The sequence below is a fragment of the Equus caballus genome, chromosome 3 (assembly GCF_041296265.1).
Source record: "Equus caballus isolate H_3958 breed thoroughbred chromosome 3, TB-T2T, whole genome shotgun sequence".
In the NCBI taxonomy this organism is placed as follows: Eukaryota; Metazoa; Chordata; class Mammalia; order Perissodactyla; family Equidae; genus Equus; species Equus caballus.
This window is the reverse complement of record NC_091686.1, coordinates 26,125,850-26,150,583: the sequence shown is the minus strand read 5'-3', so window position 1 is coordinate 26,150,583 and position 24,734 is coordinate 26,125,850. Positions and strand designations below refer to the sequence as shown.

The following is a 24,734-nucleotide window of genomic DNA, read 5'->3' as shown; positions in this document are numbered from 1 at the left end:
AACGCTTAAGTTGTATGAAGACACGCATGTCACCATATCTCAAAGGGATGGCACATCAACCTTGTGCATGGTTTAAATGCTGCTGCAGAGAGTTCCCAACTGCAGCTCCGATTGAAGCCCTTCCAGAGAGTTGCCCTAGGGGCACAAACTTATCCTTACTGTTTAACAGCCAAACTGTTGGGCAAGTGAGCAGACAGTGACTTAGCACGGCCACTGCCGGCCCTCCAACTAGCACGTCAGAATCCGAGGAAATTGGTGGGAAAAAGAAATTAGAGCCACTAAGGTAATGGTTTAAGATTGGATGTTTCAGATGGGAAGTCGGGTACGTTCAACACCGTTCAAGCTTAGAAAAGTAAAAGAGATTCTGGAAATTTGTGGATGAAGCATCTCTGGGCATGTGGTCTCTAAAAATACAGGTGTCTGTCTTGGAAGGAAAAGGGGGGTGCGTGGCAGATGTTCTGTGACCAATAAAAGTCCAAATTTTGCCGATTTGCAGAGTTGGAATCCCACGGAGACTAGCCTCTGCTGTGGGACTGGGGATGAGGCAGGCTGTAGGGCCCCTGGAAGCAGCTACGTGCTAGTAGAAACATTCCCAGGAAGTCAGGACAGCCACCAAAATGTACTGAAACATTAGAGGAGTTGAGTCTTCGGAGGTGGCAAAGCAAAGGAGAGTGAATGGAAATGTGTGGGTATATCCCGAGAAAAAGGAGAAATGTCCCCTGAGACGTGGCAAAGAGAAGGACATGCATATATGACAAAAGGACAACTGGGGTGGGGGCTGGAGGGCCACAGCCTGCCTGGGAGGTTAATTCAGGAGGTGGGAGAAAGCCAACAGCACCCCAGCTGTGACACCCTAACATCTCCAGACATTGCCAATGTCACCTAGGGGACAAAATCACCCCTGGTTAAGAACCACTGAATTAGATTATGCTTATAAGTATTCCATAAATGGTATTTTTGTATCACATTTAAAAGATTAGCAAGGTCCAAAAAAACAAAAACATCCTTGCTAATACTTCCAAACAAAGTACACCTTTCTTGAAAGCCTTCATTCATTCTACTTTCTTGATAATATAATTAGCACTACATCAAGAGCAGGTCATTTTAGAAATCTCCTGCTCCATGGGCGTCTGGCCCACAGAAAGCTCCTGAAGCTCCAAGATACTCCTGTGAACACTGTGGTATTCTATCCCCTTACAGGCAGAACTTGGTGGCTCCTGGGGACCTTGGAAATGGAGTTACCCTTACTTTGGGAACTTTCGTCCATTAGGGTTCAATTTGTCAATAGAGTTCTAAAATAAATCTCCAAAATGTGCTGGGGGATTTGCAGACATTAACTGAAAAGAGTTTCCATTAGAAAACATAATTGAACATGCAGTAACAGAACCGTTTCTTGTCCTAATCTCATGTAATTTTCTCTCTGTCTCTCTCTCCTTTATCAAGTCCTTATTGAGCGGCCACTAGCTTCCCCCAAACTCCATCTCCCTTGAGTGGTGACCTTTTCTATTTTTAAAATGGATCCAATTAAGACAGATGTCTCATCATCGCTCATCTTCACTACACTGTGCCACCAAGACTTTTAAGCCACATGGAACACAAGGGATGATCTAACCCACTGGTTTTCTCACTGTTGGCATCAGTGGGATTCTTCTTTTGAAATAAAAATTTACCTGTAAGCCCAATATATAAAACCTGAAAAAGTTTATATCTACCTCTGCTATTATGTGGTGAGGGCACATCACCTCTGTGGTATTCTTCGCCTAAACCCATAACACAATCCAAATTGAGGAGCATTCTACAAAACCTCCGATTGGTGCACCTCAACGCTTTCAAGGTCATGAGAATAAGGAAAGTCTGAGACACTGTCACAGACCAGAGGAGACTAAGGAGATATGACAACACAAAAAAATATGGTACCCTGGATGAGATCCAGGGCAGAAAGGAGAAAAAACTAGTAAAAAGCAAATAAAGCGTGGAGTCTAGGTAACAACAATGTACTAACACTGGTTTCTTAGTTGCGACAAACGCATCACAGTGGTGTAAGATGTCAACAGCGGGGTAAACTGGGTACGCGTATACAACTCTGTCTTTGCAACTTTTCTATAAATCTATAAGTATTCTAAAATTAAAAGCTTACATTAAAAATTTCACACCAATAAACTAATGCTGTTATTCAAGTTCAAGTTTACAATATTTACTCCTTCTAAAGTCAACAACGAGGTTGTTGTGATAAATTCATACAAAATAAGATCTGCCTAAATGAGCCCCAGATTTCATGTTGGTTTTTTTTCTCAACGTTCCTTTGGTGTATACTATTAAGGAAATCCTGATTCACACAGAAATGCAAATGGCATTAGTTTTTAAACAGCTTGTCTAGTGATCTCAGAGTGCTGCTCAATTAACGGGATATGGAGAAGACTGATTCCGTGGCACGTACAACAATGAATGTCCTTAGGTCAAGGTAATGCATTGGTGGCCCCCAAGGGGCTAAAATTTGGTAGATAGCATACTCAAATATGTGTTATTTTTTTTCTACTGAATTCTCAAAATAAACACATACTGGAGAAAAATAAACATGAACTGAATGTTAACGAAAGAATTCTGAAGCATCTACAGGGTTCCCAGTACCCAGTTTGAAAACCACTGACGGAGTTCAACTTTTTCATTTCTAGACAGAGAAAGAGGGGCCCAGACAGGAAAAGAGGCTTGCCCAAGACCACTTAGCTTGTGAGGGGCAAAGTTCACACAAGAACCAGTCTCTTGACTCTATGTATGGCACTCTCAAGGGTCATGTTTGGCCAAACGTGGAATCCTGAAGACAGTGGACGCACTGGGACCTCATGAGTGTCTAAGAAACCCAGTTCCATTCCAAGCCTTACGTCAAGCGGTTGCGGCACCAGGCGGCAGACGACCTCCACTTGACGAGGATGCAGTCCCACTTCCTCATGGGCTTCCCGGAGAGCTGTGGCCACATTATCCACATCTGTAGGTTCCCACTTGCCTCCTGGGAAGCACACTTCTCCAGGTGACCTTCTTAGCTAGTTAATTGAAAAAACAGAGCTGCATCGTGTGATCCTAATTTTGGAAACATTCACTCATTCAACAAGTGTGTACTGAACTTGTATTTTATGCCAGCGACCATTCCCACACTGGTGGTAGCAAGCGGGGACCAAGGCCAAAAAAAATAGTGTTTACTTGAATGTTTTTAAAAAATGAACTTTGAGAACTTGCCTTACTTCTAATTGTTCTCTATTTGTCCCCAAAAGATAACATACACAAAAACTGATTTACATTGATAGAGAAAAAAGCTGAAAGAAAGGATAACGGAAAGGTCAGTGTTACCAATAGATAACCTTTAGTGAGTGCCTACCACGTCCTGGGCATGCTGCTTCACAAGGGCTGTATTTTCACTGAGTCATCAGATCAGTTCTATAAGCTAGTATTTTTTTTAAGGTTTTTTTTTTGAGGCGATTTCACATAACATAAAATTAACCACTTTAAAGTGAACAATTCAGTGCCATTTAATACATTCACAATGTTGTACAACCACTATCATTATTTGGTTCCAGAACATTTTCATCACCCCGAAAGGAGACTCTGTAGCCATTAGGCAGTTGATCCCCTTTCCTCTCTCCCTGTCCCTACTTTCTGTCTCTGTGGACTTACCTGTTCTGCATACTTCTTTCATATAAATGGAATCACAAGATATGTGACCTCTTCTCATATGTGATATGTGTCTCGCTTCTTTCACTTAGCATGATGTTTTTGAGGTGACTCCATGTTGTAACACGTCAGTACTTATTCCTTTTGATCAATGAACAGTATTTCACTGTGTGTATATATCAGTTTATCTATCTGTCCATTGATGGATATATAAGCTACTATTATACTATTATCATTTCCACTTGTAGACAAGGGAAGTGAGGATCAAAGAGGTTAAATAACCTGAGCAGGTTTACACAAGAGGTGAGTAGTGCAGCTGGAAGGTAAACCGGTCTTCACTTCTGGAGCCCATTCTCTTAATTAGCACATCATATATTTAATAAGAGCTAAACTAAAACATAGGCAATATGGTCGAGCCATTAGCATCGACCTGTGTCAGCACCTTTGTATTTCTGTGTACATGTACATAAAGGAAAGGGAGTCTCTCTCTTTCCCTGCATTGCCTCCTTCCACCTATATTCTTGATTCCATGCCTTCCTGATTTCAGAAGAACTGACTGTGTCTCCATTTGTAGCATCCTAAATGTTTCCCTTTCCTATCTTGGTCTTGTAATGATTTCTCTCCTATCTTGGGAAGGGGTGGAGAAGCACAAGCCCTCTGCTGTTCTCTCCTCTGCAGGACCAAGCTTCTCAGCAAATGTGACCTCAATTTCTTTGACACTCACACCGCCCAGTACCCACCATCCTCTCTCTACTAAACTGTCAAGGAGACCTCAGGCTCAGCAACAGTCCTGGCTTGCCTCTTCTCAACGGTGTGCAATGCGGGTTATGTCAGTGTGCACCTCCCAGGGTCGTGGAGCCGATCCCATGAGCTGCTGGCTGAAGTGCACGGCACAGCACCTGGCCCACGTTAAATATTTAATGAGAATTCGTAAGGTCAGTTCTCGACGGTTAGAAGCTAAATCAAGAGGTCGTGTTGGCATTTTCAGCACCAGGGCCAATATATCTGTGCAAGAATAAACTAGACACCATCATAAATTTTGCAGTTTTGTACAGTTTAAAGTCCCATCTGGGCAAGCTTTTTAGAAAGAAAACATTTTAAAGTTCCTCTCTGCTAATAAATCAGTAACACTGCAGGAAATGCTACAATACATAGAAACCTCACCCAACTTCACATCTGTCCTAGTTATGATGAAAACAAGGTTGAGGGACATTCTACTGTCCTGAACATTCACCACCCAGATGCATAAGAAAGAGACCTAACGTTACATCGCCTCTGAAATCCTGCTCCACTGTGTCAGCATGTTCAGCATCAAGGCGTCAGTGGCAGAAGGTACCTACAGGGAATTATCAGGCTTGACAGAAATACAGACCCAATTTAATGACTATTTAAAATACTCTTAAGAAAATGTGACGCTGTTTTGAAGACAACAGACACATTCATAAAAATGATTATTCACAAACTATCAGCATCGTAAAGGGCTCTATCTAAGTACAGAAGTTTTCAATCTTTTTTTTTTTTGTAAACAGCATAAAATTTTTATTAAATAAAACCTTATGGAATTCTACTCAAAAGACAAATAAAGCTGCAGCCTAACTTCCTAAGACTTCAATCTATGTTTTGTTCCTGAATTTCCTCTTGCCTATTTCTAGCCGTAGAGAGCTGGGAGCAGAGGGAGGAGAGGAGAGAGGGGAGGAGAGAGGGGAGAGGTGGAGGAGGGGAGAGAGGGAGAGAGAGATCTTTTACCCTCAGAACGTCAGGCAATGTTTTCAGTCCTATTTTAGGAATGAGGAAACTGAGGCTCAGGGAAATTAAGGACTTTGCTCCAGGTTCCAGAGCTGGAAGGGGAGCCCGCATGCAAGCAGGGGGATGGATGATGGGCACCTGTTTCCCCATCTACTGGGAGGAAATCTGAGAGCCCACTCCTGTGACTCCAGGGAGGGGCGCAGCCCCAGGAATGCCTGAGGGAGTTCCTTGCCCCAACAGCCAGACAGGCTTAGAGTCTGATTTTAATAGATTTTTTTTTTAATGTGACCTTTGCACATCAGAATTTATGGTCTAAGATGGTTTTCACTTAAAAATCAACAGGCAAAGCTATTTGGGTTGAAACAGACACCAGAGATCCATTTTGGCCCTGTCTCGATTTTCTACCTTACCGTCTGATAATTCCAAAAATATATTTAAGTGCTTCTCCTGTGTTTTTTGGCCAGGCTTGGAAGAGACCCTGGTCCCCTGGTTTCCAGTTAAGTATCTCCCCTCAGCACGTGGATTTTCATTGTCTCACATGTTTACGTCCTTGTTGCCTAACCCAGACTGAAGAGAGTCCACACAAGTCTGATCCCAAGTCCATGAAACTCCAGCTGACTCCTCAGCCTTTTTCCCTCCAGGGGGATACTGCTCATTATCCCACTTAGAAAGCCATGTTATGATGGCCCTTTTCCTTTTTTGTACTTGGGTAACTTTCTGACTGCTTCCTCACTTGTCCTTGGAAGTACCCCCAACAGCAAAGGAGAGTGACCGCACCCAGGGTCCACCCAGGGGGACGCCATTCCCAGCCCAACATTTCTTTAAAACGGAATGGTTTACTTTAAAACCTCAGGCCACGTCTGCTAATGGCACTAAGGATGACAGCTGAAACTGATCGAGTCCTTGCCAAGTGCCAGGGCTGTTACAAGTCCTTTACATCTGTTACCCTGTGAAATCCTCACAGCAGCCCTGTGGAGCAGGTACTAACATTCTGTCCTCATTTTGCAAGTGAAGAGATTGCAGCACAGAGAGGGGGAGTAACTAGGACAAAGTAACACAGGTGGCCAGGAGAGAGCCTGCATTCAAACATGGAGAGCCAGCTTCAGGGCCCAGGCTGGTAATTTCTGTGCTCTAGAATTTTCACATTATACCTGGGGTGGGATTTGTCTAAAACAGAGGCTTTTGGTGTGGGCAATTTTGCTCCCTCTCTCTGCCAGGACAGTAGATAATGTGGAGGCATTTGTGGTTGTCACAAAAGGCTGTGTGTGTGTGTAGTATCTAGTGGACAGAGGAGGCCAGGGATGATGCTCAACATCTCACAGTGCACAGAACAGCTCCCGTGACAAAGAATTATCCAGTCCAAATGCCACAGCACCAAGGATAAGAAACCCTGCTCTGAAAGCGACAAAATTTCAGGGGGTTTTCAAATGTCCTGAGACTTTAATGGCAGGTGCCTTTTTGTCACCTACCTTCTCTGATCGGAGGGTGAACAACAGATGGAGTTTTCCTTCTTTTGCCACCAATGGTAAAAGGATGGAGTATTTGGTAGGCGACAAGTGAGAATGTTTGGTTCCAACATCATGCTTTTTTAAGCGGGTCTTAGCATCATCTATCAAACTGTTTCTAAAATGGAAACAAACCAGACATTTTAGTAACCAGGGTTATGATACAGAGCTCCCAGTCCTGCCTATGTTTCTGCTTCGTTGTGTGGCTTGGGGCTTACCATTTCTGAGTCTTAGTGTACTTTTCAATAACATGGCAAAAATAATAACACCCAAATCTCATGACTGTTGACAAGATAAAATGAGGCAAAAAAAAAAAAAACTACTGAGCACACAGTTAGTACATGAGTTCACTTTGAAACCTAAATTAAACTTAAATTATGGCAGAATATTCTTTCAACAATGCAGTAATAAATGTTGAAATCTATACTTATATTCAGGTAAGACAGGTTTGCTGCATAAATCACCGTAAGGACAGATCATTGTCAAGTTAAGGACTTTGTCATAACCTGCCCCTTAGGTCACGTTATCAAACCCTATGTCTTCAATCGCCTTATAACAGTGCTTCCCAAACTTTAGCAGCAAAAGAATCACCTAGAGGATTGTTACAACACAGATTGCTGGGCCTACCCCCAAATTGTGACTCAGTAAGTTTGGGGTAGGGTCTGGGAGTCAGCATTTACATGAAACTCCCAAGGAATGGTGACGCTGATGCTGTGGACCAGGGGAACACCCTTTGAGAACCATTCCCTGATAATATGCAAGTATTTGGATTTATAACCACAATTGGTGCCCTGAATCTATAAGTATGAGTTTGTTTTGGTCCTTTTGATGGATGTATTTTGTTGCTTATTAAATAGTAACTCCCCCTTGCCCCCCAAAATTCATGTCCACCCAGAACCTCAGAAGGCAACTGTTTTTGGAAATAGGATCTTTGCAGATATAGGTACGGATCTTGACGTGAAATCATCCTGGATTCAGGGTGGGCCCTAAACCCAATGACTGGTATCCTTATAAGAAGAGAAGACACAGAGAGACACACACACAGGGAAGAAGGCCATGTGAAGATGGAGGCAGAAATCAGAGTGATGCTGCCACAAACCAAAGAACACGAGAAGCCTGCAGAAGCTGCAACAGGCAGGGAAGGCTCCTCCTCTAGAGCCTTCTGAGAGTGTGGCCCAGGCGTCACCCTGATTTCAGACTTCTAGGCTTCAGAACTGTGGGAGAATAAATTTCTGTTGTTTAAGCTATCCAGTTTGTGGCACTTTGCTGTGGCAGCTCTAGAAACTAACAATTTGGTTTTAATTTTTCCATAGGAAAGGCAGTTTTGCACAGTGGGCAAAATCATATGTTTAAGTCAGCCAGAACTGGTTTTAAAGTGTTTAGAGCGACCTCTCTGAGGCTGGCATTCCTCCTCTGAGACATCCTTGAATATATTTGTGAAGATTTAACGACATAGTTCATACACCGTGGCTGGAACTCAACTAGCGCCCAATGAATGGTAACTACTGTCATAAACCTCTCCATCATTTGATGGGCAGTTGTTTGTCAGGAGGTGTTTGCTAATTCTTGCCTCTTTCTTCATGGCAGGTTGCTCACTAAACCTGGTTGGGTAACAGCAGTCGATTGCAAAAACGACCAAAGGCCTGAAAAGAATCAAACAATGCTGGGGGGAGGGTTTCCAGGGTGCATCCCACGCACACATGGCCGAGTACAGAAAAGGAAACTGGCCCACTGGGAGTGTGCACTCCTTTGAGTGTGGCTTTTAAGAGGGCCCCAGAACTGACCACAGGGACCAGCAAAAGCAAGAGTCTGCAAAAACGTGTCAGTCCACATTAGGGGCCGTTCCTTGGAGTCATCCCCATAAAAACACCACCAACAGTAGGAGCCACCTCATTCTGAGCAGGCTCATCCCACATTCTTTCAACGCTTTTCTCTCTTTATCCTCACGAGGGCCAGGACAGGCGAGAACCTGGTCCCGCCCAGGCTCAGAGAAGTTATGTAACTGAGAGACCGGAGGTCACGACTGGAAGGAGCACTGGGGGTCCCGCCCCAGAGCTGCCTGGGGACGGCTCAGGGTTTCTGAGGTCGAACTTGGAGACCCGGGGAGCGGAAGAGGGAAGCCGACTGGGCAGGGGGGAGCGCTCTGACCTTGGAGAAGGGTATGTGAACCCACAGTGGCCAAAGCCCGGCTCTGTCTTTGGCCAGAGAAGGTGAAAAGTCCCCGGGACCCGCGCGCGGCCAGGGAGGCGAGTGCACCGAGCGCGGGCTCGGCAAAAACAGACCCAGCCAAAGATCCCCGGCGACCCGCGGCCCGCGATCAGGGCCGGGCGAGGCCGGGTTCGAGGTACCAGGGGCCGAGGAGGCTTTACCTGACTCGATCCCGGGGAGGAGAGGGTGGCGACATCGTCCAGGGGAAAGTTTGTATCCTGCAGGACACTCCACGAAGGCGTCTCGGCCGGATGGGCATGCGCAGAGCAGCGCTGGCCCTAGGCCGAGGAGAGAGGCGGGCCCGTGGCGTGGGCGTGGCCTGAGGCGGGGATAGGGGCGGGGCTGAAGGTAGGAAGCGGGGCGGGGCCTAGGGCCGTAGGGCCGTAGACGGGGATGGGGCGGGGAGAGGGGCGGGGAGAGGGATAGGGGCGGGGCTTAGGGCTGGGCCTTCTGGGATGTGAAGGGAGTTTCTGTCTAGCTCCTCGCTGTTCCTCAAGAGCAAGAGCCGTGTGAGGAGTTCTGAGATTGACAGCTGTAAAAAAGGAAAAAGAAAATGAAACGCAGTGCTGGTGAGTTGATAGGATTCTGCCCCTCGCATTCACTGCTGCTAGGAGGTTAAGTTGGTTCAGCTTTTCTGAACAGCAGTCAACGCATGTTTACAGAGCACCAACTATGTGCTGGGTGCAGATCCCAGCGAGCGAAAAGACACGTGGAGCTTACGGTCAAATGGGAGAGAGAGACATATGAATCAAAAAGTCCGGTAGATACAGCAGAGGCCTTTAGTCCTTGGAGAGCATGTGAGAGAAACGGGAGGGAACGGATCCGAGAAGGCTTACCAGAGAGAATGGAAACGGAGCCGTTCTGGAAAGCAGCTGTTCTCCAAGCGTGGTCCTGGGACCAGCTGCATCAGCATCCCCTGGGTGCTGTTAAAAACGTAGACGCTTAGGTGCCACCCCAAAGCTGCTGGATCAGAAACTGAGGGTGAGGCCCAGCAGAGGGTAATGCTCCGGGAGTGTTTGCTATAAGGTATGTGTGGAAAGTAAATAAGGGAAAAGGGCGGAGGAGAGAGTTCCAAGAAGAAGGACAAGTCTGTGCAGACTCCATGATGTGCAAAGACACCAGAAGTGGCTGGAGAAGAACGAGGGACAGGGAGCCTGGTTTGAGCTGACACTTAAGAAGTCAGACTTCAGAAACTTAAGGCCAGGCTGAGGTCTCTATCCGCACAGGAGATGCGATGCCTGGGGCCCATAATAATTTTAGGGGCCCGTGAAAATGTTTTAATTTTAATTTCTTTTAAAATCAGAAGAAAACAAATATAATAATAAGCAATATATAATAATGAATCCAACCTGGATTATATTCATCTTTATACTAATGTAGTCATAAAATATAATTCATTTTATTATTATTATTTTATGGAGGAAGAGGTACATAAAACCAAATTGCTTAGGGCCTAGGAAAATCACAGTGTGGCCCTGGGTTGTGGGACAGTTGGGCCACAGTTCCCAAGATCTTCTCACCCACCTTAGTGTACTTAATCCATTAAGCAACCTCATAAAGTATGGTTATTTCCGTGGAGGTATTACCATCCTCACTTTCCAGATTAGGAAATTAAAAATGTCTTGCTTAGGGTCACACAGCTAGGGTTCAAGCTTCAATTGTTCAGACCTTTGAGTTCATTTATTTTGACATCACCTCTCAGAAGCAACTGACCTATGAATTATGTGGATCTGTTTATGAATGAGAAAGAGATAAATTAACCCCTCATCCAATATCGATTGCATACTTATTGTGTGCTAGGCATGTCTACGATGTGGCCCCTTGACCTCTAAGGCCTCTTGGTCTATTGGGGGTGGTAATTATCATGACTCTCTGCGCTAGTAATGCAGTGTGTTCTCAGCTCTATACGAGAAAGGAAGGGAGAATGGCTCAGAGGATCAAGTTGGTGGCTGAAAATTCCTATCTGGGGCTTTTGTTTTCTCTTCTTTCAGACATCCTTTGATTGAATCCTCAGTTTGAAGATGAGCAAACTGAAGCTCGGAGTGGTCACATGCCTTGCCCATGGTCACACTGCAGATAAATGGTGGAGCCAGGTTTTGATCCCATCCATTGAGCTGCAGCTAGGCCTCTGGTAGGTTTTGAGGGATAGGTGGGATTTCAAGAGGCCAAAGTGGGGGAGACAGCATTCCGGGCAGAGGGAATAGCCGAGGGCAGCCTTGGGTGAAGAGTCTTGTTTGAAGGGGCAGGTAGCGCAGCATAGCGGGAACAAAAAGGGCATTTTTGCCAAGTAGAGCCTTGGGAACAGATGAAAAGGCTTTGGAAGCCTCAGCAAGATGGAGGTTGACCTTCCTCCTGAAGGGAAAGGAATAACAGATCTGGGTTTTCTGGAAAAGCTCTGTGGAATCAGGGTGGGAGATGGATGGGAAGAGGGGAGAGAGTGAAGTCAGTCAGGGCCTCTTCCAAAAGTCTGGGCTCAAGGAACCAGAAAAAAAGTGCTTTAAATCATCTCTAAAATCCCCATACTCCTGACATCAGGAAGTCAGAATGTAGCAGGGGCAGCCTTGATGTAAAATCAGCCTCGAGATGCTTTGCTGTGTACCAAGACTACATGCATGGCATCTTCTTTCAAGATCAAAAATACCATTATAAAAATACTTGGTTTTCCTGGCTTTTGAAAGACTGGAAGCCATAGCGCAGAGAACATCACAAGGTGAAATGCATCATAATAAGATTATATATACGTGTGTGTGTGTGTGTGTATGTATGTATCTCCACAGCTGCAAAACAAGCCAGGCTTCAAGGCTAATGGGCAATGTCTTTTGGTGGAATTGACTTGTCTCTGTAGCTTTTGCACACAGATTTGTTGGTAGTGACATAATTCTGGAAAATATGTTCAAGAGAAGCAAGGCTATAAAAAGGTTCGGGCCAGCCTACAAAGAGGACACCTCTGTGTGCAGTTCTCTCCAAGAAGCAAAACCCCGGGGGTCAGGGTGGACCTTATCTGCAGTCCACCCACCTGGAACCTTTATTTGAGCAGAGCCTCACAGCCAGGCCTGGGTGGTGCAGAGATAAAGGAAATACCAACCAGCCTTCTGGAGCAGAGGATGTCTGGGGAAAAGACCTACAACAAACAATTAGCTTTAATGCTGGATAAGTGCTCTACCCCTGGAAAGGGACTGAGTGCTCTGGGAAGAGAGGAGCAGCAGGCAAGCAATTAATTCTGCCTGGGATTAGGCAGTGGGTCTAGGTAGGCTGTGAAGAGATGGTTAAGGTAATAGGGAACACTTAGCACTTCGCATTATTTTCCTAAGAAAATGATGCTCAAGGAATGTGAGTTTTGTCCATTCCTTCCTCAGTTTGCAGAAGGGTCTCTAACTTTTGGCGGGAGGTCTCAGGGGAGGGCTTTCAGGTTAAGTCTCACATATCCATCAGAGTAGGGTGGTTACAGTTGCTGAGTTGGCCATTTGAAAAGCAGACCCTTCCCCCCATCTTGCACCCTGCGAACTCCCCGCCCCATGCTCCATCAACTCCCAACCCCTTTAAATCAGGTAGAATTAAGGAGGCATAGCCTTTCCCACCCCCACCTTTTTTTTTTTTTTTTTTGAGGAAGATCAGCCCTGAGCTAACATCTGCTGCCAATCCTCCTCTTTTTGCTGAGGAAGACTGGCCCTGAGCTAACATCCGTGCCCATCTTCCTCTACTTTATATGTGGGATGCCTACCACAGCATGGCTTGCCAAGCGGGGTGCCATGTCCACACCTGGGATCCGAACCTGCGGACCCCAGGCCACCGAAGCAGAACATGTGCACTTAACAGCTGCGCCACCGGCTGGCCCCAGCCTTCCCTCCTTTTAAGGAGAGGAGATTGAGGGAGTTCTTTGAGGACTAGGTTTAAACAGGAATTTCTCTAGAGATGGGTCAGGGTCCTCAGCATCAAAATCACCCAGGAGCAAGGTTGCAGCGTGGACAACTCAGTGCCCCAAGTCCCTCCCTGCAGGTAACTGTCTCAGAGTGGAAATACCCAGGAACATGTATTTCTGGGCAAGTTTCTAGGGGATTCTACTGTAAAGGTTGAAGACACTGGTTTCAGTGCTCCAAAGGGAGACATTTGATGTTGAGAAGATAGTCCACTTCCTTCTAACACTTGGTGACGTGTGGCAAGGGAAGGGCAGATGGTGGCCACCAGTGCCAGGAGGCGTCATCCTTGGTAGCACTGGAACAATCTTTCTTTCTGGCCTTGAGAGCTGGCAATTCAGGCAGGTCCCTCTCAGGAGAGGCTCCAGGGAGGCTGAATGGATTGTTTTGTAGAAAATGGGCCAGAGTGACAGATCCCTACACACTGTGGTCCTTGTTGTTTTAAAAAGACCCATTAAAAAGGAAGGAGCTTGTGACTTTGGTTCAGCACATTCTCCAGGTGAGTGCCCATTCTTGGTTAGGCATCAAGCTGGATGTTGGAGATATGCAGACACACGACAGTTGGTCCTTTCTCTTGAGGGTTTGGTGTCAAATATGGCAGTGAGTGACTTTAGTCTGCATAGGAATCTCTTGGGGGCTGATTAAACGTGTAGGTTTTTGGGCTGCAGCCTCAGGGAGACTGACTCAGGTGCGGCCCAATCATCTCCACTTGCAACTGGACCCTTGGGTGATTCTGATGTAAATCTACACTTGGAAAGAGAAAGAAACAGAACTTAAATTTGAAAAAAGAAAAGAAAAGAATAGAAATCAGCCCAAGAAGTCTGGATAGGCACTTGAGCCAAGAAGTCAATGACCTGGAACAGCCCTTGATTTCTAGTAGCGGGTGTGGACTGGGAACTAAAGGTTAGATAGAGATGATAGGGAAAATGCTTCTAGAATTGCCTTGGATTACAAAAATGTAAATAGCTGGGAATTTATTTCCGAGCATTGCAAATGTGATTTTTCATCCATGTTTAATTTTCATTGTGCAGTAATAAAACAGATATATGCTTGCATATTAAGATGCCTTAAATCTCAGAGTTTCCATGAGCCAGGCCTGCCAAAAACTGACAGAAATTGATGGGCGCGCGTCATTCACATATTTTATACCATTGTTGGTTCTCATTTCCCTGCACCTTTAGAAATGAGATAAAGATTAGTTATGTTTGATTCCTTTACTGTCATGTAATCTTTGTGTAATGGAACAATCAAGTAGGTTTAATTACCAGTAACAACTGCGCTGGGAAATTTGTAATCTAAATGAAGGCTCGGCCTAGGATGCACATAATGGCGTGACTATGCCACACAATGAGGAGCAGTCTGGTCTCAATTAGCTCGTGAATTAGTTGTGAAATTGGCTTAAGATTTTCCAGTGCATGTGGGAAGCTCAGTGTCTGTGGAAGAAACACAGTCTCTGTTCCACAGGGAACTCACCCTCTGCATCCTCACCTTGGCCTTGGGTCTGCCCACCAGGAACTCACAGCTCAACCCTGGTTGAACTCTCGCTTTTACAGGTTGGTGAGGGGAGATGGAAACTCATACCCCTGCCCAAATCCAGACTCCACCAGTCACCTAGCTTGAGGCCTTCTCCAACCCATTCTTTACACCTCTGGGAGAACTATGCAAACTGGGCTCTGCTCATGGGAATTACACTCTGGCAAGCAGCCTCTCTTGGTGTATCTGGAATAATAGACCCTACCAGGTGGGCAGAGAGACAGACCTTTGTGAAAGATGCCGTCCATCTGCTGTTAGCCTCTGGTTCATGTTTATCCTATGGCTAGCTGTCTTAAACGGGCTGCACAATGGTCTTCTTGGGGAGGGAAGCTCTGGTCATTGCTTGAGGTCTTCAGTGGAAGCCAGAAAAGAGCATGCACTATTGTGGAGTAATTTCAAGAATCCGGTGATGGAGGATTATACTTCTAGCAGCCCTGTCCAGTAGACCTTTCTGCAATCGTGGAAGAACTCTATATCGATGCTCTTTAATACAGTTGCCACTAATGTGGCTATTGAGCGCTTGAAATGTGGCTAAGGTGACTGAGGTACTAAATTTTAAGTTCTATTTATTTACTTTTAGGTAATTTAAGTAGCCACGTGTGGCTAGTGGCTCCCATATCAGCACAGTCTAAGGGTTATAGTTTCTAAGTTTTCTTCCATCTCACAACCTTGGAAATACAGGCTCAAGTCTTCCACAAAAGGTACCGTATCTTCCCATGCTTTCGGGAAAATTCTTAGAAGTTTCTTCCTGGGGTATTTTTGGGAGATGAAGCCTGGAAGGAAGCATCATTAATTCTTTTCTGTTACAAAAAGAAAATGTAAGTTCACATTCCCCCCAGCAGGCACCCACTCCTGTGTCACCTCCTACCACATCAGTGAGGGGTTTGAAACAGGTCTTCATGTTTACCCAAAACAGTAAGCTGGTAGCAACAATTGCACTACTACCTGGCATGAGCTGTGTTGAGTTATGCATTGGACACAATGATCAGATCGTATACCTGTCTTTAAAGAGTTAATATTACGGAAGGGGAAACACAGTATTCCCCAAGGTGTGTTGCAAGCAACATTGGGCCTGTGAAGTGCCTGTAGGAGGGTGCTGTGGTCAAATATGTTTGGGGAAGGCTGCATTCAATTCCTCCTCTTGCAGATAGATAATCTGTATTCGCATGGTAAAGCTTCCAAACTTTGTTCCACCCAACTTTCCTCTGATGTCCTTGGCCACAGAATTCTTTATGCCCCCCATAATCCCCACTGACATTGATCTGCACTGGTGTTTTCTTCAAGGCCCTTTGGGTGGTGCAGCATTAGAACGATGGCATGTATGTAAGAGGATTTTCTTCCTGGGCATAAAGGAAAATCTCATGGAGAAGCCTGAGACTGCCCAAAATAGTATCCAAAATGCTGCCATTCCTTATTCCCTTAACCTGCCTTATTTTTCTTTGTAGCACCCATCACTAGATGATATAACACTTGTTTAGTTTTCTTTAATTCTCTGCCTCTCCCCGCTAAAATCTAAGCTCCAGGCGAGCGGGAGCAATGCATCTTTTTCCCACCACTGTGGTTTCAGCACCCAGGTAATCAATACATATTTTTTGACTGAACATAGATATGAAAAAACATTTCAACTGGGCTTTGAAGGAGAGGAAGAATTTTGATGGGCTAGAGTGAAGGTGATGTTCATTTTAGAAGGTAGGAGAGGCACGGAAAAATAAAAGCACTTGGGGAGTCCTGAGAAGCTGGCTTTGATTGAAGAAAGGTGGGGACCCAAGAGTGGGAGATGACACTTCAAGGATAGGCTGAGGCCAGTGTGTGGAGGGAGAGGAGGGAGCTGTCTAAGAGGGGCCAAATGTTGGGGGCACCTCCGTATTTCTACAGAGTTCTGAGTTCTCTACTAAGGAAGAGGAAGGGTGGGTTGTGAGTCACTCTATTTTCTGGAATTCTGGCGAGGTTACTAGTGCACAACATATCCATTGATATAGACACACACATGGTATATGCATAGTATCTATTTTTATAAATTTTTTTTTTCTTTTGAGGAAGATTAGCCCTGAGCTAACTACTGCCAGTCCTCCTCTTTTTGCTGAGGAAGCCTGGCCCTGAGCTAACATCCGTGTCCATCTTCCTCTACTTTATATGTGGGACGTCTCCCACAGCATGGCGTGCCAAGTGGTGCCATGTCCGCACCCGGGATCCAAACTGGCAAAGCCTGGGCCACCAAGGAGCGGAACATGCGCACTTAACCTCTGCACCACCGGGCCGGCCCTACTTTTATAAATTTTTATAAGGTTGTGCATTTAAAATGAACTTGCTTCAACTTACCTGCATAGAAGCAAATACATAGCATAAAACATGCACAACCAGAGGCTCTAAAAGATACCATCCTTATAAACATGTCTCAGCAGGACATTCGTTGAGGAGATGAGTCATCTTTCCGGGAAAGGGCATTGGGTGTCAGACTGTATTTCCTTTCTGTTTCGTCATTTAGATACAGACGTGCTTTAGAAGCAGGGATAAAAAGCAGAGCATGTTTCTTTTAAGGCTTGTCTTTCTTCATAGTTAAACATAACATTTTGTTCCCTAAATAGATGCTGGGCAGCTAATGAGGCTAATTTGTGTAGCCTCATGGGAGATGAGATGTGCGTAGTTTCCATAATGAGTTCTCCTTTGACCTTGTATCAAGATTAAAAAGTGCCTCCTGTGTAACATAGGTATAGCTGTATTCCCCATAGCATCCTCCTCCACCACACAGCACCAGAATGGCTAGCTTCCCTTCCCTAACCCCCTGCCAACGTTACATGAGTTTTATATACCTGACTCTGACTGAATGATGGGAATCGTAGCAATGTTGTCATCAACAACCACCACTTATGCTTACGGATCCATGTGGGAGGTGTTGTAGGAAATTGTGTTCATTGCTTTACATGGATGGGCTTAACCAATCGTCTTAACCAATCGTCTTAGCCCCGCCCTGAGGTGGCGATGCTCTTCTTTCCTTTTGCACATGAGCGTGTTGAGGCAGAGAGCGGATCAACAACTGAGCATCAGAGAGCAGGTGTAGATGGAGCTAGGATTTGAATAAAAACCATTGCACTCCAATGTCGACATTCACTCTAGGACATTCTGCTCCTTCTTGGACATGGTTTTTATATTTTTGCAAGTGTCCATTTGATTGCTACTTAATATATACATACATATGAGTATACATATGCCCTCAGACATCCTTTATTTGTAATGTCTATTCTGCCTATTAAAAAATGGTTTAAGGTAAGGTTTGCCTGATATTAAAACTAAAAATGACTGGAGAACATGAATCGTATAAATGAGAAAGAGGAGGAAATTGTACCAGAAGCTGAGGGCAAGGTGGCAAGATGTTGGCTGCGCTTAAGTTTATCTTTGAACTTCCGGGTAGCAAAGAGAAGGAAACAAGAAGCCTCTTCTCTTTTTCATTTCATGTCTATGTCCCACTAAATGTTTCTAACTTGCCTTTCCTTGCAGTGTATCCACAGACCATGGGCTTTGCTAGCTGTGGGGGAGGACCAGGGCCCCCATCTTTCTCACTAGGACAGAAGAGAAAGGGAGAGTGGATCAGTTTCTACATTTTGAGTCTGTGCTAACCCCTGAGGGGTGAGGGCATTGTGTGTGTGTGTGTGTGTGTGTGTGTGTGCAACTAATGATGTTTTCAGGGATCTGACCTTACAAAGTCCTAACTGGCTGGAGTCCTGGACTCAGTCCACTACACTAGAGAAGGCCCTACAGAGATTGAGGTCCATCCCTAGTAGGATCTGATTTACATAACTACGCAGTCTGTAGAAAGGCAATATGTAACCAGAGGGAGCTTTGAAGAAATGAGAGGAGACTGGCATTGTTACCCAGGAGTACGGCACATGGGTTGGGTCTGAGTGCTCTGGAGTCAGATGGAACTGGGTTCAGATCTTGCCTCAGATTGCCTAGAAGTTTACACTGGCTAGACAACGAGACCACCTCATACGCTATTTTAGCACCAATTGAGATAGTGTATGTGAAACAGAATAGTCAGTGCTTGGCACATACTAAATTCTTCATAAATGGCAGTGTCATCCATGCTGATTTAGAGAGATCTTATTAAGTTGATTGTCCCATTTGTATACCGCATTATGCTTATGAGGATTCAAATGCAACATATTTCAGCTGCATGTGAAGACATTACTATTGTTCATCAATTTCTAATTTTCTTTTCCTCCTGCTCAGATAGAAGACTACCCTTCCCAGCTTCCCTTGTGGTAGGGAGAGTCATGAGGCTTGTTTGGGCCAATGAAACGTGAGTGGAAGTGATGTGATCACATCCAGCTGACAGAGTGAAGAAGGCTCGGTTGGGTCTCCAGTTTCTGCCGTGCACCAGCATCCTGGAGCCACAGGTTGAAGTGGCTTTGCCCCAGCATGGTTGAGCTCTGTTAGCCTGGGGTCCTCAGTGACTGGGTGGAGCTGAGCTCTCCTCCATACCATACCACCATACACACGTGCACACACAGACACACACACACTCACACACTCCCCATGCTGGACATGTAATGTGAGCATGCAAGAAAAACAAACCGCTGAAAATTTCTGTTAGTTACTACCTAGCCCATTCTGTCTTGACTAGTACAGAATCCTAGTATCCACAGGCAAATTTGATTACAGTGGAAACGAACATCTCAATTTCTATTGAAATGAAAATCAGGGCTCATAAAATTGTGATAATAACCTTGCTTGCACTCTTATTGAGAAATTATAACCTTCCATCTAAGAAATACTGAGATCATGTTAATCAGAGTGAGGTGTTTTTCTGTTAATACTACACATTAAATAGTTTTCATTTCTATTATGTTGTTCTTGTTACATTTAGATCTTGGAAATGTTCCTTAGAGTCAAGCATGTATCTCACCACAAATTTATCAAGTAGTACAAAGCCTACATATGCAAAAAAAATCTATATCTATATTTATGGTTAATATTTGACACTTATGTAACTCAGGCAAAAGATGACTCTGGATAAAGATGAATCTGGGGTCTGGCCTGTGGTTTTAAGGATGCTGCCACACAATTTGCCATCTTTGAGAAGCTGCAAGAGGATTTGTCAGGAAGGGTTCTGCACTGTCTCCCCTCCTCCTCCCATGCATGTAGCAAGTGGGTCAGGACTTTACCCTGCATCGTGGAGTGAGACAGTCTCCAGCGGAAACGCACCCATAACTGAAGGAGAGCAGAGGAGAGTACACTGCTGTCTGGCGCAATGGTTCTCACATTTCAGTGTGCATCACTCTCACCTGGGGAGCTGGTTAAGCAAAGGTTGCTGCGCTCCACCCTAGAGTCTCTGATTCAGTTTGTTGGGGGTGGGGCCCGAGAATGTGCATTTCCAACAAGCGCTCAGGTGATGCTACTTCTGCTGCTCCAGGAACCACACTCTGAGAACTGCCACTCCAGGGCCTTGTTTGTCCAACTGTAGTCCACGTATTCACAGTGTCTGCATCCCTGGTGAAGTGTTTTCACAATAAGGCCTGAGAAGCGTTGCATTGGAGGAAAGAGAAGTGTTTTCGGGCACAACAAAGAGTTTTTGAGAACTCAGCTGCTGCCAGTAATGGCTCAGGCTCCCTGGTGTCTATCAGGTTCAGGCATTGTCTGTTTCCGTTTTGTGATCACACTGAATGAGTCTTCAGGCTCCAGTAATCCCCAGGTGGAAGTGAACTTCCCAGATCTGAGTGCCCGTCACAAGTCACCTATTTGCACAACACTGCGTTAGAAGGTACAATCCGTCTACAGTATATTGTACAATGTGGTGCGTACCAGCTTTGCGTTTCAATCCTGGCTTCCTTAGTTTGTCTCTTTGTGATTTTGGACAGAATAATCTCCCTGAGCTCCCTTTTAAAAGGAGTCTGATAACAGGATTTACCTCTTAGGATTGTTGTGTATTGTTAACGTGCATGAAACTCTTGGAACAATTGTGGGCATATAGTAAGTATTCCCTAAACGATAGCCGTTGTTATATTCTCCTATGAGGCTTTCCAGCCTCCCCTTCTATCGTGATTTCTTATACAGATGTCTAAACACAGACTGTGGGCTGTGCTAATTGTTGAACTTGCAAAAAAAAAGTCTCATTCATCTATGTCTTGATAGCACAAGTCCTTTCAGATGCTAGATGCTCGGTAAGTGTTGGCTGCATGAACGAACGTGCAAGTGTCTGTGCTGTCTGTGTGCTCTCTCTACCTTCGGGGTGGGGGGTGTGTCTCTCCAGAACCAGAATGCAGGACTGGGAAAGATCCAGTGTCGTCAACAGGAAGTGGTCTCTCCAGTCTCCCTGCTCTTGGAACTAATCTGCCATCAGAAAGAGCAAAGTCAAGATGCTGTCCAAATCTCAGTGGGACCTCGGGGTGAGAAGTCACATCCAGGACAAGACAGCCAGGGAGAAAGGGCTTAACACCAAGGGCTATGGGGAGCTGACACCAAAACCCAGCCGTGGGCTGTCTGCCTCATGCTGTCTCCCAGGGGTGAATGCATTATGTTTGGCAGGTCCTGAAACTCACGTCCCATGCAGGCTGCCACGTCTCCTCCATCCCTTCCCCTCTCCACCACCATCACCTCCACTTTCTACCATCCTGAAAGGAAGGAAAACCCAAGGGAGGGCCCTGGCCCACTATGGACAGCTGTGACATCACAGACTATAAGACTGTCGCTTTATTTGACTCTAGACTCTACATTCCCTAAGCGTAAGAACTGCCTGGTTTGTTCACTTCAGCATCCTGACAAAAACTCTCTCCTTGACCAAACTTTCGTCAGGCTCCTCAGAGCCCTCTCTTCTGCTGAGCCTCAGCCTTGGCGCCTGTCCTGTCTGTGGTCTGCCTAGCACTGTTTTATCAGTATCCTGCTAAGTGAGTTTAGTGGGGATCCCTCTACCCTAGATATCTGGTCAAGTTCATCCCCCGTCCTTGATGGATAGGCCTTGACCTGCCTTCAGCAAGAATATTGTAAAGTCGGTTTAGCAAGGATCCCCCGTCCTGAGTGATGTTCCGCCCACTGACCCTCCACACTCTGCTTATTGGCTATAAATCAGCTCTCTTTGCCGTGTTTGGAATTGAGCTTGACCTTTCTCCCCTCTTGCGATAGTCTTGACCCCTATTGCAACAGTCCTGAATAAAGTCTTTCTTCTCATATTAACAAGGGTCTGAGTAATTTTTTCCTTATCAATCCCCAGACTCAAGCACAGTGTGTGGCCCATGACAGTGTGACACATGAGAGAGAAGAGTGTTCCGATTCAGAGAGCTCTGTCCCTTTCTAGCTGTGTGACCCTGGGCAGATTACTTAACCTCTCTGAATTGCAGTTTCCTCTGGAAAACGGTGGTAACAGTTATACCTGCCTCAAAGGGTTTTTTTGAGGATTAGACAAAACTATGCATAGAATCCTTGCAGCACTGGGTCTGGCATCCTGCAGGCAGGGAAGGCCTGAGGGGAGAAGGGGGCTCAGAAAGGTGGGCAGGCCCAGATGTACGAGCTTTTTCTATCATATTAAGGAATCGGGAATTCGAGCACCATAAACAACCCCCTGAAGGTTCTCTCCTTAAGCTGCCTCTTAGCTGCCATATTTTTGAAAACTGTGTTCAAGTGGCAGCTGCCACAATGAAGCTTTGTGTTTGGTGATTACTTGCCTCGCTAACAGCTGTCGGTTCCTCCTAGAACTCTGTTTACCTAATTGGGTTAGGCTGGTCCGCAGACAAATGGGCTTTGATATGATAAACGGTTCAGGAAAGCCAAAAGAGAAGGCAGACAGCGCTAATTTCCATTCTATCCAGGGATAAAGGAAAAGGTTCCCAGCTGTGAGGAACCACCAGATTAGAAGCAGATTTCTGATTGTCAGCCTGCTGGCAGATAATCTTGTCAGCATGACCTGCAGAAGTGGTAATCATCTGCAATTATGTACCAGCCATTCTCTGAGGACACGCGAACACTTTCTAAATATTTCCCTAGGCTCAGTGAGGCAGAGATGCTGCGATATTATCATTTTGCAATTAAAAAGTCATCTTCAAAGAACCACTTTAATCATCTTTCTCATGCTGCACATTTGGGAAGCATCTCAAGTTGAAATTTCAAGAGGGAAATGTTACCTGGTGGTGTTACACAAACACCTGAAGGCTTGCTCCTTGCATGTGTGTTTCTACCCTGGCCAGTTTGTTGGATTTTGGAGCAGTGCAGCTTTGGTTTCCTTTGAAATGCTGCACCGTCAGATGTAGTAGAACAAACACGCTTTGGCCCATGCATCCTTCAGAACCAGCAATACCTTGGGGAGTCCTAAAGGTAAAGAGAAATAATGGCCACCAACTCCTTAAGTCACTCCAGAACTTCATACATGTCTGGTTGAAGAGTGTATCTTACTCATGGGCTCCTCAGCAAAGGATTTCCTTTTCCTGTTTCAGAAATCTTTCTAGAACTGAGACCAGGAGGTTTGTCAATCACTAATGACACTAACCTCTGTGCCAGGGGTTATGGCGAGGGCCCCTGCTAAGAACCCTGGGAACTGTAGGTTCTACTCCCGGCTTTGAAAGCCACTGACACTGCATGACTTTAGGAAATTCATTTAACCTTTGTGAAAACCTTTTCCCCTCTTTATCTAAAATGTCTGCCTTCTAAGAGTGTTGAGAATACCAAATAAGATAACATAAGTAAAAGTAGTTTGAAAAACGTAAAAGGATATACATATCTGGGGAAGGATTTTTATCATGTTATTTGGGACGGAGGCCTAAGACCAGGCATTCTGACCTCTTTTCTCTGCTGACCCAGAAGTACATTGCCCCATTATCCATGCTTGCTCCCCTCCAGAACTGAAGGGGAAAGTGCATGGTATACATACTCTCTTTCTCTGTCATCATTTGCCCGTCATGATTGGTGTTCATTGATCCCAGAACTCATTCAGAGCTGAGTCTGTCTCAGCACCACACTCTGGACAGCCAATTATAATTACGATAGTTCAGTTATAGTGGCCATCAGAAATGAAATGAAACCTGCATGGACCTCTAACTCCTTGATGCCTCATCTGACTCCCCTGAAACTTACAAAAGGGGGGACTGGATCCCGCCCAGCAAAGCGTGCTTTTGCTCAAGAAGTATTTTAGTCTCTCGGGAGGGTCCCCGTTGGGAAGGGTGTCAGACAGAGTGATGCTCACCAAGCATTGTCCCTGTTTCCCAGCGCTGCCGTTAGGACCCGTGGTACTAGCGCTGGCCAATAGCCTTTGAACAGAGGTGGCTTGTGTCACTTCTGGGCCAAAGCACAGAAGATCCTCCTGGCAGCTCTTCCCTGGGTCTTACTACAGAGAAGGCCATGAGCCTTGCATGGCACGGCTACGGGATGGTAAAGTCTTCATCATCTCAGGCTCCTGGGGGACAGTGCTTGGTCTGTTGTAAACAAGGTACTACAAACGGAGTGGCTTAAACGGCAGAAATGTTTTGTCTTACATTCTGGAGGCTAAAAGTACAAGATCAAGGTGTCATCAGGGTTGGTTCCTACTGAGGGCTGTGAGGAAGAAGCTATTCCATGCTACTCACCCAGCTTCTGGTGGTTTACTGGCAATTTTTGGCATTCCTTGGCTTCTAGGAACATCCCCACACTCTCTGCTTTCATCTTCACTTGGCTCTCTCCCTGCATGTGTTTCTGTCTCCAAACTTCCCCTTTTTATAAGGACACCAGTTGACCCACCTCATCTTAACTAGTTACATTTATAATGAGCTTACTTCTAAGTAAGGTCACATTCTGAGGTACTGGGCGTTAGGACTTCAATAAATGAATTTTGGGAGGACACAATTCGACCCATAACAGACAGTATGGATCCACATTGGATGTGTTGCATGAACAAAAACCAAACTTTTGTTTTGTTTGAAGCAACTGAGATTTGGGAGTTGTTTGTTATGTCAGCATTGTCTTACTTGTCCTGATTAACACCGTAAGTTTAAATTATATGCACGCATTGTCATCAGCTGGCCCCTAAGTGGGCACGAAGTGGAGAGCAGCATTTCTTCTGAGAGGTGGGCTCTCCCAGAGGTGACTGCCTGATGCGTTGCTGACGCGTCACTCTCACACAGCCCCACAGCACTGCATCCACCTGGTTGGCCATCTAAGGGGCCTGTGCAGGCTGTCCATGCCTCATTTTTAACTCTCCAGGAAGAAT

The 24,734-nt window shown here is 45.5% G+C and overlaps 1 protein-coding gene and 1 long non-coding RNA gene across 24 annotated transcripts in view; one reads left to right on the top strand and one right to left on the bottom strand.

Moving 5' to 3' along the window:
• The window catches only part of NUDT7 (nudix hydrolase 7), a 39,163-nt gene extending 29,732 nt beyond the window's left edge, over positions 1–9,431 (bottom strand). For 14 of the 23 annotated variants that reach the window (XR_001380394.3, XR_011436916.1, XR_011436913.1 and 11 more), the window contains exons 1-3: positions 9,284–9,431; positions 6,879–7,032; positions 2,880–3,038 (exon numbers count right to left, since the gene is read on the bottom strand). Coding sequence is in view for 2 of the 23 variants with exons in the window: in XM_014738398.3 (XP_014593884.1) it covers positions 2,880–3,038; positions 6,879–7,032; positions 9,284–9,381 (411 nt within the window). In the remaining 21 variants the exon portion in view is untranslated. The remainder of the gene's footprint in view (positions 1–2,879; positions 3,039–6,878; positions 7,033–9,283) is intronic. The other 9 variants (XR_011436922.1, XR_001380396.3, XR_011436918.1 and 6 more) reach the window with 1 other exon arrangement.
• On the top strand, positions 8,933–21,739 carry LOC102149910 (uncharacterized). Its single transcript, XR_001380397.3, has 4 exons — positions 8,933–9,073; positions 9,601–9,691; positions 11,114–11,253; positions 18,797–21,739. It is a non-coding gene; the product is annotated as an uncharacterized lncRNA (long non-coding RNA).
• Positions 21,740–24,734: the final 2,995 nt, after the last annotated feature.